At 34.8% G+C, this 14,895-nt stretch overlaps 1 protein-coding gene across 1 annotated transcript in view; it reads right to left on the bottom strand.

Moving 5' to 3' along the window:
• CDC123 (cell division cycle 123) overlaps window positions 1-14,895 on the bottom strand; it is a 126,162-nt gene that overhangs the window by 50,617 nt on the left and 60,650 nt on the right. The window contains exons 6-7 of the mRNA XM_074194115.1: window positions 11,902-11,997; window positions 6,183-6,289 (exon numbers count right to left, since the gene is read on the bottom strand). Of these exons, the coding sequence (XP_074050216.1) occupies window positions 6,183-6,289; window positions 11,902-11,997 (203 nt within the window). The remainder of the gene's footprint in view (window positions 1-6,182; window positions 6,290-11,901; window positions 11,998-14,895) is intronic.

Genomic DNA, 14,895 nt, shown 5'->3' on the forward strand with positions numbered 1-14,895 from the left:
GAGTGATATAGGAGGGCAAACACACTGAAGGGGGTGATATTCAGAAACAAAATACTGGGGAATATGGATAAAGGGAGGGGAAAGGGGGGAAAATGCAAACAGAGGGAAGATAGCATGGAGGGCAATAAAGAATAAGTTATCATAACTTTGAATGTGAAAGGGATGAACTCTCCCTTAAAATGTAAGCAAATAGCAGAATGGATTAAAAACCAGAACCCTACAATATGATTTCTCTCTCAACCCACTCAATTTGGACCAATGTACAACATGGAAACAAAATAAAGATTGACAGATTGCTTTTCGTGGCAGGGGGGAGGTAAGATTGGGAGAAAAATTATAAAACTCAAATAAAATTTTTAAAAAAATTTTTAAAAAAGTAATTGCAGGCTAATAAATCTCAAATTTTCAATTGCAAACAAAACTTGATGTTTCCATAGTCTTTGCAGCTCACAATTTATCAACGGTAGAAAAATTCACTGGGAATAAAACTACATATGTAACAGGATTTTCTTAAATAAAGAATCTACCAAAATGGACTTTCTGGTTCATCAAAAAAAAAAATATATCAGTTCTCATATGAGTTCTTAACAGTGTTTGTTCTACAATCTGGTATTTTACTGGGTAAATGCTATTTTAATTCTGTTCATATTTTGTTCACACACACAAAAAGAAAGCCTACCAGAATTTACATTGCTTCTAGCATGAAAGTTTTAAAGTTACATGAAAGATATAATAAACTAATTTGCAAGTTACAGGTAGAAAAGTTGGATTATTTACTGAACATAAAAATAGCAGTATAGGATATTTAAAAATGCAAATGGCCAAGAACAAAAAAAAAATCTATGCTCAACTCTTACTAAGTAATGGTTCTTAGCTTAAGGGAAATGAACAAAATAAGGGTTCAATATCTGCTTCTATAAATTAAGATTGTAAAATTCAGTTTTAAACTTGAAAAGGCAAGGAAAAACTTTAAACACATATTCCAGAAAACTCTCAAAAGTACATGATAAAAAGAACCTAAGCAACCATCCTTGAGACTTGTTCTGTGGTATCTCTTCAAGTAGCAAAGAAACAAATGAATTATTCTTCCCATAATTGCCTTGATGAGCCATATTACTCCCCAAAAGGTTAGTATTATAACTGCTTCATTGTAACATTAAGTGAATAGCCAAATAGTCAATGGGGGGGGGGGGGGGGAAGAAGTTCAATATTCTTTCCAAAAGAGAAAGCTTTTAATTTCATTCGAAGACTTCTACCAGCTTTGATACCCAAGTGTAAATAATAAAAATATTCAATAGATATTTGTATTATCATTAGATTATCAGTTTCCTGCTAGAATAAATAATTTAAGGGCAGGAAATGAGAAATAATGGAGAAGTCTCCAGAGTCTAACAAAATGACTTAAAAGTTGTTTGATATCTAATAAATACATGTTGAATTGAATGTAGAGTCATACATGGGAAGAAAAAGGATAGTAAAAATTGTTTCCAAATAAGAAATGATTTAAACCTATTTGTCAGCCTTAAGCAAATAATCTGCATAAGATTCATTAGTTTTAAAAATCTAGAAAACCCTTTTTTTTCCAAATGATAAACTCAAGGTTCTCTGGCAAGATTTAATCTAGCCTGTTATTAACTGTCCAAAAAAGTGACAAAACTATGATTAGATAATATTACATAATTTATAGAGTGAAAGCAAATTGAAAAAGGATCCTTAGATACAAATATAGCAAATCGGCAAAATAATGCACCAGGAAGATAAAGCTCATATTACTCAATACATTTAAAACTAGGACAAAAAATTGTGGGTGGTGGAAAGATACCCTCTGTTTAACAAAAAAAAAAAAAAAAAGAACCCAACAAAGGACTACTTTCATGACAGTTTCTATGAAAAACTATCAGCAAATGCTTTCCTGAATATACTAAAAATTATAGAACTTAGAGAAACAATGTCATTTGTTCATGATCTGTTGACAAGCCTTTGAGCAAAAGCAGAAAAAGGTATACATTTTCCAGTGCTATTAAAAGGCACTCATAAATCCTTTTCTCCTTTCCTTTCATTTCTACCTGGTAGACTTCCCCAAAATGCCCTCTCAACTTCATTTACTGATGATCATAATAATGACTAGAAACCTCTTTCCCAATGCACTATCTTGATGCCCAAAGATTACTAAATGCAGTTCTAGAAGAAGTCAAATAGAATTAAACAAACATCAAAATACATCTTGGGTCTAGTTATATTGAAAAACTAACAATATTCTGTGGGAAGACATTTTGCATTAAGAAATTTTCTTGTCACATAAAAACAATTTGGTAAAATGCAGCATTTCAGTTTTTCCTTAAAAAGAAGAAATTAGTATTGGCAACAGCAGTCCATCAACTGGAGTCACATCTAGGACCTGGGTTCCCACATTCAATATGTCAGAATCCCATTTCTTAAAATTATGCATATCATTCAATTCTTTAATTTTATTCAATTCATTTTTATTACTGGAATAGCACTGAACTACATCAATGCCTACTTAATGTTTATGAAATTTAAAATGAAAAATGTTAACTATCATTATAGTTTTTTTTGTTTGTTTTAAGGTTTTTGCAAGGCAACCAGGGTTAAGTGGCTTGCCCAAAGCCACACAGCTGGGTAATTATTAAGTGTCTGAGGCCGGATTTGAACTCAGGTACTCCTGACTCCAGGGCCCGTGTTCTATCCACTGTGCCACCTAGCTGCCCCTCATTATAGTTTTAATAAGCAATTTCTATCTAATTAATACATAGGGTCTTGGTTGCCATGTCATAACAAAGCATATGCTTTCTACTAAATTAACAAAACAAGTAATGAAATTTTGTTTACTAAAATCACAAAAATCTTAAAACACTTTATTAATTATTTTAATAATATCTTCACAATAACATATCTTATAGAAATTAAGACATTTATCAGTGAGGCTTGTTGCCATAAGGTTTAGAATGGGTTTAAAAATGCATTAAAATATAGTTTTAATTATTCTTCACCAGCTGCTGCACATACACACACAGAGTCATTAAATTTTGCTGAACAAATTTAAAATAAATTTTCCTCACTAGATTCAAAGTGTTCAACACATCATTGTTAATACTTTGTATTTAATTGTGAGAAATTTCTGTTATTTAAAAACAGCAGCAGAGTTATGTGGGGAATGGCTAGCCATGCAAAACCAGAGTTAAGCAGTTTTCCCATGTTTTCTGGTATGAACTCACTTAAGATTAGGCTTCTCTTTAAGATTCTCAAAATTAATGTTACCTCATGTACAATATTCATCTGACTTTCACTTCTGAGGGGAGGGGGATGGGGAACAGGATGGAAAGAAATTATGTAACTTAAAAATATACATATACATATACATGTGGATGAATGTTGAAAAACTTTCATAACCTGTAACTGGAAAAATAAAATAAAATATCAATTTAAAAAAATTAATAGGGGCAGCTAGGTGGTGCAGTAGAGCACCGGCCCTGGAGTCAGTAGGATCTGAGTTCAAATCCAGCCTCAGACATTTAATAATTACCTAGCTATGTGACTTTGGGCAAGCCACTTAACATCATTGCTTTGCAAAAGAAACAAAACAAAACAAAAATAACTGTTAAAGAACACCTCTAACATAATTCATTTAAAGGCCATCTGAAAAGTTAGATGTCACTAACATTATAAAGAATTACAAAATTATGTGTTTTCTTTTTCATAATGAACATATTTTCCTGAAATAAAAATACTACTTTATCAGAATTAAAAAACAAAAAGCTATTAAAACAAAAGCTATAAAATTCCTTTTTAAAAAAAACTAATATTGGGGCAGCTAGGTGGCACAGTGAGTAGAACATCAACCCTGGAGTCAAGAGTACCTGAATTCAAATCCAACCTCAGACACTTAATAATTACCTAGCTGTGTGGCCTTGGGCAAGCCACTTAACCCCATGGCCTTACAAAAAGTAAACAAACAAAAAAACCTGATATCTTATTGTCTGATCTTGCTATCTCTCATACTTTGTGTTTCTTCCTTAAGGATATGATTTCTCTCTCATCACAGAAACAATGTAAAGACTGGCAAATTGCATTCTGTGGGGGGTAGGGAGAGGGAAGTAAGATTAGGGGAAAAATTATAAAACTCAAAATGAATATAAAATCTTTAAATACAAAAAAAAAGAAAAAAGTCATTCTATCATAGAATGTTAAAAAATTTCAAGTGTCAAATATATATATTTATTCACCCTCATATTCCAAACAAATTGATCTATTTACTGACCTCTGAAGCATACACCTCCTTCCTTCAGAGCCCTTTGCCTCTTAGTAACTACAATTTACCCCCTTCTCCCCCTCCAATACCTAGATTCTTTGGCTTCCTTCAAAGGCTCAGTTTATATGCCACCTCCTTTAGAAAGCCTTTCATGATTCTCTTTCTCCACAGCACAAATCTTCCTCCTCAGAGTATTATGTATATACTTACCTGTTTGCATGCTGTTTCTTCCCACTAAAACATATGGTCTCTAGTGGCAAAGATCTTTACCCACATTTTCTTTGTATCCCCAGAACCCACCATAGTTCATAGCACATAGCAAATAACTTAATAAATGCTTATTGGATCAGACTAAATAAATTATGAGCATGAACAGAATTAAGATCCCTTGTGATAAATACCTCAGATTATCTCAATAGTTTTACTAAAATGGTTTTTCTTAAAAGGAATATATGCCTAAAAATAAAATATCCAGGATGCAAGTCCCAAAATGAAACAGAGTCTAGGTTTTATGGAGCAAATTAGCAAAAGAAATCAAGTACTTGGGGCGGCTAGGTGGCATAGTGGATAAAGCACCGGCCCTGGAGTCAGGAGTACCTGGGTTCAAATCCGGTCTCAGACACTTAATAATTACCTAGCTGTTGTGGCCTTGGGCAAGCCACTTAACCCCGTTTGCCTTACAAAAACCTAAAAAAAAAAAGAAAAAGAAAAGAAATCAAGTACTTTGAGTAGGTAGAAAAGGGAGGCATATACATATCTAGCTCCATCCTTTTCCCTCTCATACACTCCAAGACTTGGGGTTGTTTGGTGTTTTATGCAGGAAGGATTAGCTACATTTTATTCAAGACATGAAGAAAATAAGAGAGTAACTAAATGAGAAAATCTACAGTAAGTAGGATAAAAGTGTCAAAAGCTCACTTACAGTTCAACACAGAATTCTTTCAATCTTTACAATATAAATAGAGCAATATTAGGCTCCTTAACAATAGAGAATGACTTCTATGGCAACCACAGGAAATCTTTATTACCCAGGATTATTCACTGCCTTTATTTAATTTAAACAAGATCAACAAAACAACATTTCAAAAGGCCATTCCTTGGGCGACAAAGTGGCACAGTGGAGAGAGCACTGGCCCTGGAGTCAGGAGGACCTGAGTTCAAATCCAGCCTCAAACACTCAATAATTACCTAGCTGTGTGGCCTTGGGCAAGCCACTTAACCCCATTGCCTTGCAAAAGTCTCAAAAAAAAAAAAGTCATTCCCGAGACATGCAAGTAAACTACAGGATGATCTCAAATTGAGAAGACTTAGGTTCAAGTTCTGTTTCTGAATATGTGACTTAGGATAAATCATTTCACTGTTTGGGACTCAGATAACTCAAGACTATATAATGAAGAGAGAGTGCAGTCTTACATTAGTAGAAGTAGGAGGGTAAGTAGTCAATAAGCATTTATCAAGGATGTACTTACTTACTTATCAAGCACTGTGCTAAGTACTGTAGACACAAAGACAAGCAAAAAAAAAGTTTTCCCAAGCCCAGATTTCCCCAAACTGGGGACACTTCTCTCAAGTCCCAAAGCAAAGTGCCTTACATACTACTCCCCACCCATCTCACTTTTCACCTCCTTTTGTGTACAGTCTTGCCCCATTTGACTGCAAGTTCACCAATGACAGAAAGATCTTTATTTTTTCCCATCTTTGTATATCATTCAGTGCTCAGTATAATTAGCAGCATAATAGCATTAAAAATGTTGACTGACCTCAGTGAAAGACTACATCTAGTCTATCTTTTTCCAATGCAACATGCACTGAAAGCTTTGTTATATGTCGACCTGCTCTTTGTGACAGGAGTGCTTAGTGTCCTGGAACTTTACCTGTAGAGTAAGAAGGCATGTGTGACAATTATACTTACGGTTGAGTAAAGTCATGAGTAATGAAGTCAGAACTCTTGAAAAGCAGAAAGATGTCACTGAGGGTTTTACACTTCAGAGAACTATTCATTGCTATCCAGTAGGCGTCCTAGATTATCAAACACATTCAGTACAAATTTGTTAGTTAGCAAATATTAAATTCAAGCCCATAACCAATCAACTCTGTATATCATTTCAAAAGGTCACTTAACTAGATGGCAGATTTTAGCCAGCATTTCCTTAATCAAATTCATTAAGTTGAAAGAACTCTGAATTGCAGTAATTCTCTCCAGAAGCCTTGTTCCTAGGTATTAAGATATGCTAATAAGCCCTTTCTATGAGAATTATGTCACAGAGGTTTTAGAAAACTCCAGCAAATGTAACCCAGGTCGCTCCTAGGGTTTGGCTCACTTAAGCTTTTTTTTTCTTTTTAAAATAAGCAAAATGATTTTGGAAACATAATCAATCCCCAGTAACCAAACAATGTTGTGGAAAATGAGATGTCAATCTCCAAGTGTCCCTCCCTCCAAAAGCGAGAGACTCCTTTACCTTCCTCTTTCCCCTATGCAAGAGTGGCTAGAACACCTGGAGCCAGAGTTCCAGAGTGTGGGATACCAATTCCAATTGTCCCACAAAACCAAGTGAAACACTGAAAGCCACAGAGAATGCTCCACATGGACCTTTGAAATCTACAAACAGATCTACTGCTTATGTTCAGATAGAGTCATAGAACAGACACAGAGCTAGCAAAACAAATTTAAAAATAGAAAACTATTATATTAGACTATCAAGTACCTTAACCCATTGTGAACATTTGTTTTGGAAAGGAGAATTGCAAAACTTAATCAGTTTCCAAGTATAATCAACTCAATTTTCTATACCTCCTGAAATATTACTATGGATAACTGAAAACAAAAAATGACAATTCACCACTGTGGAAGGGGAGCAATTCTGTTCCCTAAAAGTAAGATTCCTTAATTTACTAAGTTCCAAACTAGTTGGATGGGAGAATATTATTTCCATGTGAATAAGAATTTACCTACATGTAATTATTAAGATGTTGGCTATGGTCCAATTTTCATGAATTGCATTTATCTTCAGCTGTGTCAGAAATTTGCAAATGTTCTATTATTTAGCTTATGCTTCATTCAGTTCAAAGGAAAAAAAATTGAAATAAACTGCCAATATGAAATAAGAATACTTCCACAAATATTGATGCTAAGAGAATTCAGTATAATCATTACCCACTGCTTCTTCTTGCCTTTCTCCAATAAAATTTTTTGCAATCTTGATCACACTTCACTCTTCTTTAAGAATTTACTCCAGAAACAAAGGACATTGCTGACCCAGTATTCTAAGTTCTGAGAGGAAGGAGTGTTCTGCTTTTGCATATGTATCTCCAAGTTCTAGAATAGGACCTGATACATTGTTAATGCTTGATGCTTAACTGATGAATCTTCACTCATCCTCTCTTAATCGATTCCTTTTCATTTATCTACCAACATGTTCAGATTTCTCCAAATCTAAAAATTCTTTCACTATACCACCAATCTAGCTTTATCTTCCACTTAACCCCATTGTCTTGCCAAAAAAAAAAGACTAATTAAGCTATATCTTCTACAATTCATTATTTTTATCCCCCAAATGCTCTCTTCTTCCTAACTTCCCTATTATTATCAGGGGTATCACCATCTTCCCAATTTCCCAGGCTTACAACCTAGACATCATCCCTGAACTCTTCAGTTTCTCTCTCATTCCCTCAAATCCTATTTTTGGCTAAGGTCTGTAGATTTTACATCTCTCAAATATGCCTCCTCTTCTCTGACACTGCCACTTCCTGGTATAGTCCTTTATTATCTCAGATGTAGTCTACTGCAACAGCCTGCTGGTTGGTTTTCCCACCTCAAGTCGCTCCACTGGTGGATCCTTAGTGCCAAAAGGATTAAATATAAAACCTTCTGTTTGGCATCCAAAATCCTTCATGACCTGACTTTCCCCTACCTTTCTAATCTTTTTATATCACCCCCCCCCCCCCCAGGTACCTAACCCCTACTACACATACAAATTGGCTATCTCCCCTGCCTGGAATGGTCCTCCCTCTTCATTTCCATCTTCTTGTTTAAAAAGAGCTTTCTTTCAAGCCCCAGCTGAAATCCCAGCTACTGAAAAGATTTTCTTGATGTTCTTTAATTCTAATGCCTTCCTGTTACCGATTATTTCCAACTGTATATAATTTGCTTATATAAAAATTGTTTTTATCTGATTCTTCCCATTGGACTATAAGGATGAGCTTTTGCTTTTGTATATTCAGTGCTTAGTACAGCATTGAAATATAGTAGGTACATAATGTTCGGATTTGGCCTTTCAGGGGACAAATCTCTTGGGGGAAAAAGTATCTATATAAATGGCCTCCACTTTCTCACAACCCATTCTTTCACTTTCTTTTCAACTCCTTGAAAGCTGGCTTTCATTCATGACACTACTGAAACTTTTCTCTAAAATGTCCACAATAAGCTCCTAAATGCCAAATCTAAAGGGTTTTTTTTCGTTGTTTTCTTTCTCAAGCATTTTTTGTAACATTTGCCTCTGTGGGCTCCCCCTTCCTCCCCTTTTACTGAACAATCTCATCACTTGACTTCAGAAACAATAATCACTACATTTTTATCTCAGATATTTACAAGATTTCACCCACCATCTCTTAAAGAGAGGGCTCTGATTTTGAAGTCAGAAAAAAACTTTCTAACAATCATTCAATCCATAAAGAAGAAAGAGAAGCTTGGGAAGGAAGTTAGTTCTACATTATTGGTCTTCAAGGCTAGGTAGGTTCAAGTTTATAGTTGGGATTCTTTTTTTTTTTTTTGGATATTGGTTGCTAGATGATTTTTGAGGTCTCTACCAATTCTGAAATTCCATAATTCTGATGCTGAAAATCTATCTCTAACTCTGAATTTTTCTTTTTAAAAAAATTTTTATTGGTCTTTTGCTTTTTATAATTTTTATTTCCCCAAACCCTACTACTACTAGTCTTTTTTTTAAAGGTTTTTGCAAGGCAAATGGGGTTAAGTGGCTTGCCCAAGGCCACACAGCTAGGTAATTATTAAGTGTCTGAAACCAGATTTGAACCCAGGTACTACTGACTCCAGGGCCAGTGCTTTATCCACTGCGCCACCTAGCCGCCCCTCCTACTCCTAATCTTGGCCCTATATGTGTGTGTGTGTGGGGGGGGGGGATAAAAATCCACTTTAAAAAATATAGAGAGGAAAGTTTATTTTGGCTTTTCTTGAGAAAAAGGCATACTCTAAGATCAAGGGTTAGCAAGATTATATGGCCTAGTGAGATTCCCTCCTCCCTAGCCCCCTCTCTTCCAACCTGATTGGTTAAGGTTTTCTGAGTTAAATCTTTACATGAAAAATCTACCCAGCAACAAAGAGAAGAATAAAACATTTTCATAGAATATTACCTCACCATCCAGATGGTGAGGGTTTCAGAAGAAGATTTCTAATGAATTAATGTCTGGGTATGCAAGGTCTTCATCATCAAATAAGAGAAGGCAGTCTACCACTAAATAGGTGGCTAACTAAGAATGCAAGGTCTCTTCTTTGGAAGTATTCCACCTCTGGAAGTATTTCCCTCCTTAACAGAATCAATGCAACAGTCCACTGTTTCCCTCCCTAACAGAATCAGGAGGGTGTCTGATTGGGAATCCAAGGCCTCTCTCCCTCTTTCATCTAGGAATAGTCTAAGGGTAATAGTCTGTCTTTGTTTTTAACAATTTTTAACACTGAGAGGACTTCACTATGAATATTAACTCTTAAGAGGGAATATTCCAATCATATGGAATATACTATATGATTTGTCACCAAAAAAAAAAGACAAAATACACTGATAGAGCAATATAACTGATAGCATATGCAACATACGGTACTTATACACACATCTCTTTTCTATCTCCATAATCTCATCTAATCTACAATGATTTGCTTAAAAAAACATCTCCACCTGGATGTCTCACCAGCAACTAAACAACATATCCAAAACCTCATCATGTGGTTCCTCAATTATTGTCATTGTCATCTTTATCTCTTCCCAGTTTCATTAACAATTAGTTAGCAAATCACACTAATTCTATTTCTATACCTCATTTCCATTATCACAGTATAGGGTTGTAATCCTACCTATTAATACTACTGGAAAAAAATCTCTTACAGAATTCATATATTTCATTGCACTGCTAGACTAATTTCTTTTATATAAAGACTTGGTCAATTTTTTTATCCAAAATCTTTTGTCTACCTATGATCAAGTAAACTTCAAACTAAAATTCAAGACTCTTCAGAATCTGTGACTACTATTATACCAACTCTTTTTTTTTTCTTTCTTTCTCTCTCTCTCTCTCTCTCTCTCTCTTTTTCTTTCTTTCTTTTTTTGGTAAGGCAGTGGGGTTAAGTGACTTGCCCAAGGTCACACAGCTAGGTAATAATTATTATGTTCTGAGACTGGATTTGAACTCAAGTCCTCCTGACTCCAGGGCCGGTGCTCTATCCACTGCACCATCTAGCTTGCCCCTACAATGCCAACTGAATCTTACTTCATATTACTATACATCTCAAACTATATTCCAGAATAACTCTGTCCCCTGAACCTAAATTCAACAACATTTTCTTAAACATTTGGTATCAAAGGAGAAGTATTGAGCATTTGGTAAACAACAACAACCCTAAAGGCTGGGGATACAAGAACAAAATGAAAAAGAGTTCCTCCTTTTAATAATGAAGAATAATAGTAGTCTATTGGAGAAGGGGGTATACAACATGAAAACATAAAAGAATATAAATGATCACTTGAGAAAGTAGAAGCGAACATTAACAATATGGAGGATTAAGAAAATCATTCCATAGATGGGAACACAGAACTAAGTTTTTTAAGTCTTAAGAGTTGGAGGAGAGGCAAAAGTAAAGTCCAAGAACATGGGAAATCTGCACAAAGACCCAAGAGATGTCAAGAGATTAGAGAAAAGCAAATGGGATAGTTTGGGCCAGAACTGGGGTGAGGAAACCTTTTTCTGCCAAGGGCCATTTGGATATTTATAACATCATTTGCAGGCTATATTTGGTCAATCATTTAATTCACCCCTAAAAAAGTATCTTGATTTATTGAATTTTGAGTCTAGTCTGCAATTTCCTTGGCAGCATTAGACCAGATCAGAGATTCCCCACCTCAGGCTATTGCATATGAAGTTGCAATATTTTACAGAAAGTCTGGAATGATAGGCCAAAAAAAGAGCTTCTGGGGAAATAGGGTGTCTACTATTTGGAAAATGACAGAATAAACTGAGGTCTATGATTGTAATATAATAGTATTAAACCACAGGAAATAACAAATAGGAAGAATTCAGAGAAAATTGAGAAGATTTCTATAAAATGATACAGAGCCTAGAGGACAATTTACATAATCACCTACCAAAACATTATAAAGGGAAAAAAACACTGAAATAATTCAGAATTCTGATCAATGTTCATATATGACTTTATAGACTGAAAATAAAGCATATCTAGAAGCATGGAATGAAACCACACAACAAAAGAAGTCAAAAAAGGATATAAAACATAAAAATGACCATAAGCTCCCAGAATCAGAAAACTGATCAGACCAAAAGAACAAAGGGGGGAATATTAAAATAAGGAATGTTAAAACAATAAGAAAGAAAACTAATATTCTTACCCTTGGTGCACTCCAGTTAAGTTTAGGAAATACACTACCCCCCAGAGAATTAATGGCTTCTTGAACTTTAATGGCAAACTCAGGAAACTCTGGTGCCTGAAGAGAAAGAAGAATAACTTTGTCAAGTTATGCATGCAATCTCTCTAAATATATAAACAGTATTAAGAATAAGGCAGTGAGGGAAGCCAGGTGGCACAGTGGATAAAGCACTGGCCTTGGAATCAGGAAAATCTGAGTTCAAATCTGGCCTCAGACACTTAATAATGGCCTTGTGACCTTGGGCAAGTCACTTCGACTCCATTGCCTTAATTAAATAAATAAATAAAATTTTTTTAAAAGGATAAGGTAGTATTAGAAAGGAGTTCAGAAATCTTGGTTATCAATATTAATTAAACTAAATTACTGATTAAGATATACCCAGAAATAAGAGAAAGGAGAATATTAGAATCACTTAGCAAAATACTGATAAGACAAAAACCCAATATACAATATTTTAGTTAAATCAAAAATAAAATTTATTACAAGTCTCAAATTAAGAAAAAAGACCTTACTTATTATCTCTTAATAAATTTGCTTGTATATACAACCAAGTTTTTATTTTTTAATGAGTAATGATTTATATAATAGTGTATATGTTGCAAAGGGTCAGGTGGTAAGCTAACCTTCAGAATGTTCAAATACCAGTCAAATGAAACACCACATTTGAGAAAAAAAATCAATATCTTGGTTAAATTCCAAAAAACTTTATAAGAATGAGTAATAAATGATGCTTTAGTATGGTATTTAAATATTGCTATTTTCAGAACAGAATTTTATAAACAAAAATCAAAAACAGCACCTTGATCAAAAGCTAAAACATTCTTTAACTATTTAATTGCTTTAAAATACATGTTTTACATGCTCAAAAGATTATAAAATATTCTAAAGATTCACCTCAATTAATCACCTACTTCAAACATTTAGTTAAGAGAACTTAAGTTGACTAATGCTACTGCTTCACTTACATTTATATTTCATATCATTAACAAAGGAGGCTAAATGGAAATAAACTTGTGAAAAAGGTAAATGGGCCATTAGAAGAAGAGGGATGGAAGTTGGAGAGAGGAAGGGAAGGAGAAGGGAGAGAAATGATTTAAGGTTAAAAAGTCCACAGAAACATCCATACAATTTGCTTATTTTCAACTGCTGTTCCCACATGGTTAGAGAAGGAAGCAATAAGAAGCTTACAACAGATATTTTCCTTCTGTTTCCACTATTATTGATCAATGGATAACAGGAGCAGTTTACGTGGAATCACATTAAAACTCAATGATGGAAATGACCTTAAAGTCATCTAGTAAAGTTCATCTCCTTACAACATAGCCAACAGATCACCATTCATCTTTTGTTTAAAGACCTCTAATGAAGGGTAACCAAATATTCAATTTCCATTCTAGAGTATTCCTTCTTTCCAGATACTTTAATTAGATTTCTGACTCATACTACCTACCTAGTATTCATATCCAACCTTTATATTAAAAATCCCTGGTTTTTTTTAGGGTTTTTTTTTTTTTTGCAAGGCAAATGGGGTTAAGTGGCTTGCCCAAGGCCACACAGCTAGGTAATTATTAAGTGTCTGAGACCGGATTTGAACCCTGGTACTCCTGACTCCAAGGCCGGTGCTTTATCCACTATGCCACCTAGCTGCCCAAAAATCCCTCAGTTTTTAATTACCTCTATGTATCAAAAGAATTATATTCACCTATTAGCAAATCAAAAAGTGATGATCAATTTTTGGAATAGTTTATACTAAAGATTCATTTGTGAGACCTCAAAGATGTGTGTGACTTGTATACTTTTAAAAACCAAGTAAGATTCTGGGAGCCAAAATGATAAGACTTACCTGAGGGACTTACCTGAGGCTCTCCCAAATTCCCCTCAATACAACATTAAAATAATGCCCCAAAATGATTTTGAGTGGCAGAATCAACAAAAAGATGAAGTGGAAAAATTTTCCTGTAAAGATTACTTAGAAGGTTGACATGAAAGTTCTGTTGTACCATGATGAGAGTGGAGCATAGTTCAGCTTTGGCTATACCCCAGCAAGTAAACTGTAGGTCTTTAGGCAACTAAATTGGGAGTGATGGTTTTCAGATCTTAGTCCACAGACTGCAGTAGGTTGAACAACTTGTCAGGAGATTATAGGGTACCCTTTGCAATGCCCATATGAAGTTCCAGGTCACAGATCCAGGGTGATGAAAAGTCCTAGAGAACATCATAGAGTATGCAGCAACAGGCAAACAAAGAACCTGATCACAGATCAAAAGTGGAAAAAGAATGCTTGAAGTTGGTCACAGACCAAAGCACAGGTCACAGCATCATGGAAGAACTGAAAATTTATAGCAACCTCCTCCATCCTCCCAAACTAAAATCCAAAAACAATAGCACACAAAAAAACTAAAGCTTGAGTCAGCTGAGCCCAATTTTAACGGAAAGTTAAAAGTCAAGAGATAGCCTGGAAAAATGAGTAGACAACAAAAAACTTAGTAAAGTTACTATGGTGACAACAAAGCTCAACACACAAACCCAGAAGACAACAAAGTCAAAACAGCTATACACAAAGTCTTTTTTTCACTAAGGCAATGGGGTTAAGTGACTTGTCCAAGGTCACATAGCTAGGTAATTATTAAGTGTATGAGGCTGGATTAGAACTCAGGTCCTCCTGACTCCAGGGCTGGTGCTCTACCCACTGTGCCATCTAGTTGCCCCTATACCCAAAGTATTAAAGAAATATATAAGTTGGTTTCATGTCCCAAAAAGCATGGGACATCAGAAGAATCTGATCATAGAGAATGACTTTAGTCCCATGGAAGATCAAAACACATACTCAGATGATGACAAAATTGAAACTTCTGTATCCAAAACCTCCAAGAGAAATAGAAAATGGGGCCACACTGTGTATGAGCTCAAAAAAGACTTTGAAAAGCAATTAAGGGAGATAGAAGAAAAATTGCG

This window comes from Macrotis lagotis, chromosome 7 (genome assembly GCF_037893015.1).
Source record: "Macrotis lagotis isolate mMagLag1 chromosome 7, bilby.v1.9.chrom.fasta, whole genome shotgun sequence".
Lineage (NCBI taxonomy): Eukaryota > Metazoa > Chordata > Mammalia > Peramelemorphia > Peramelidae > Macrotis > Macrotis lagotis.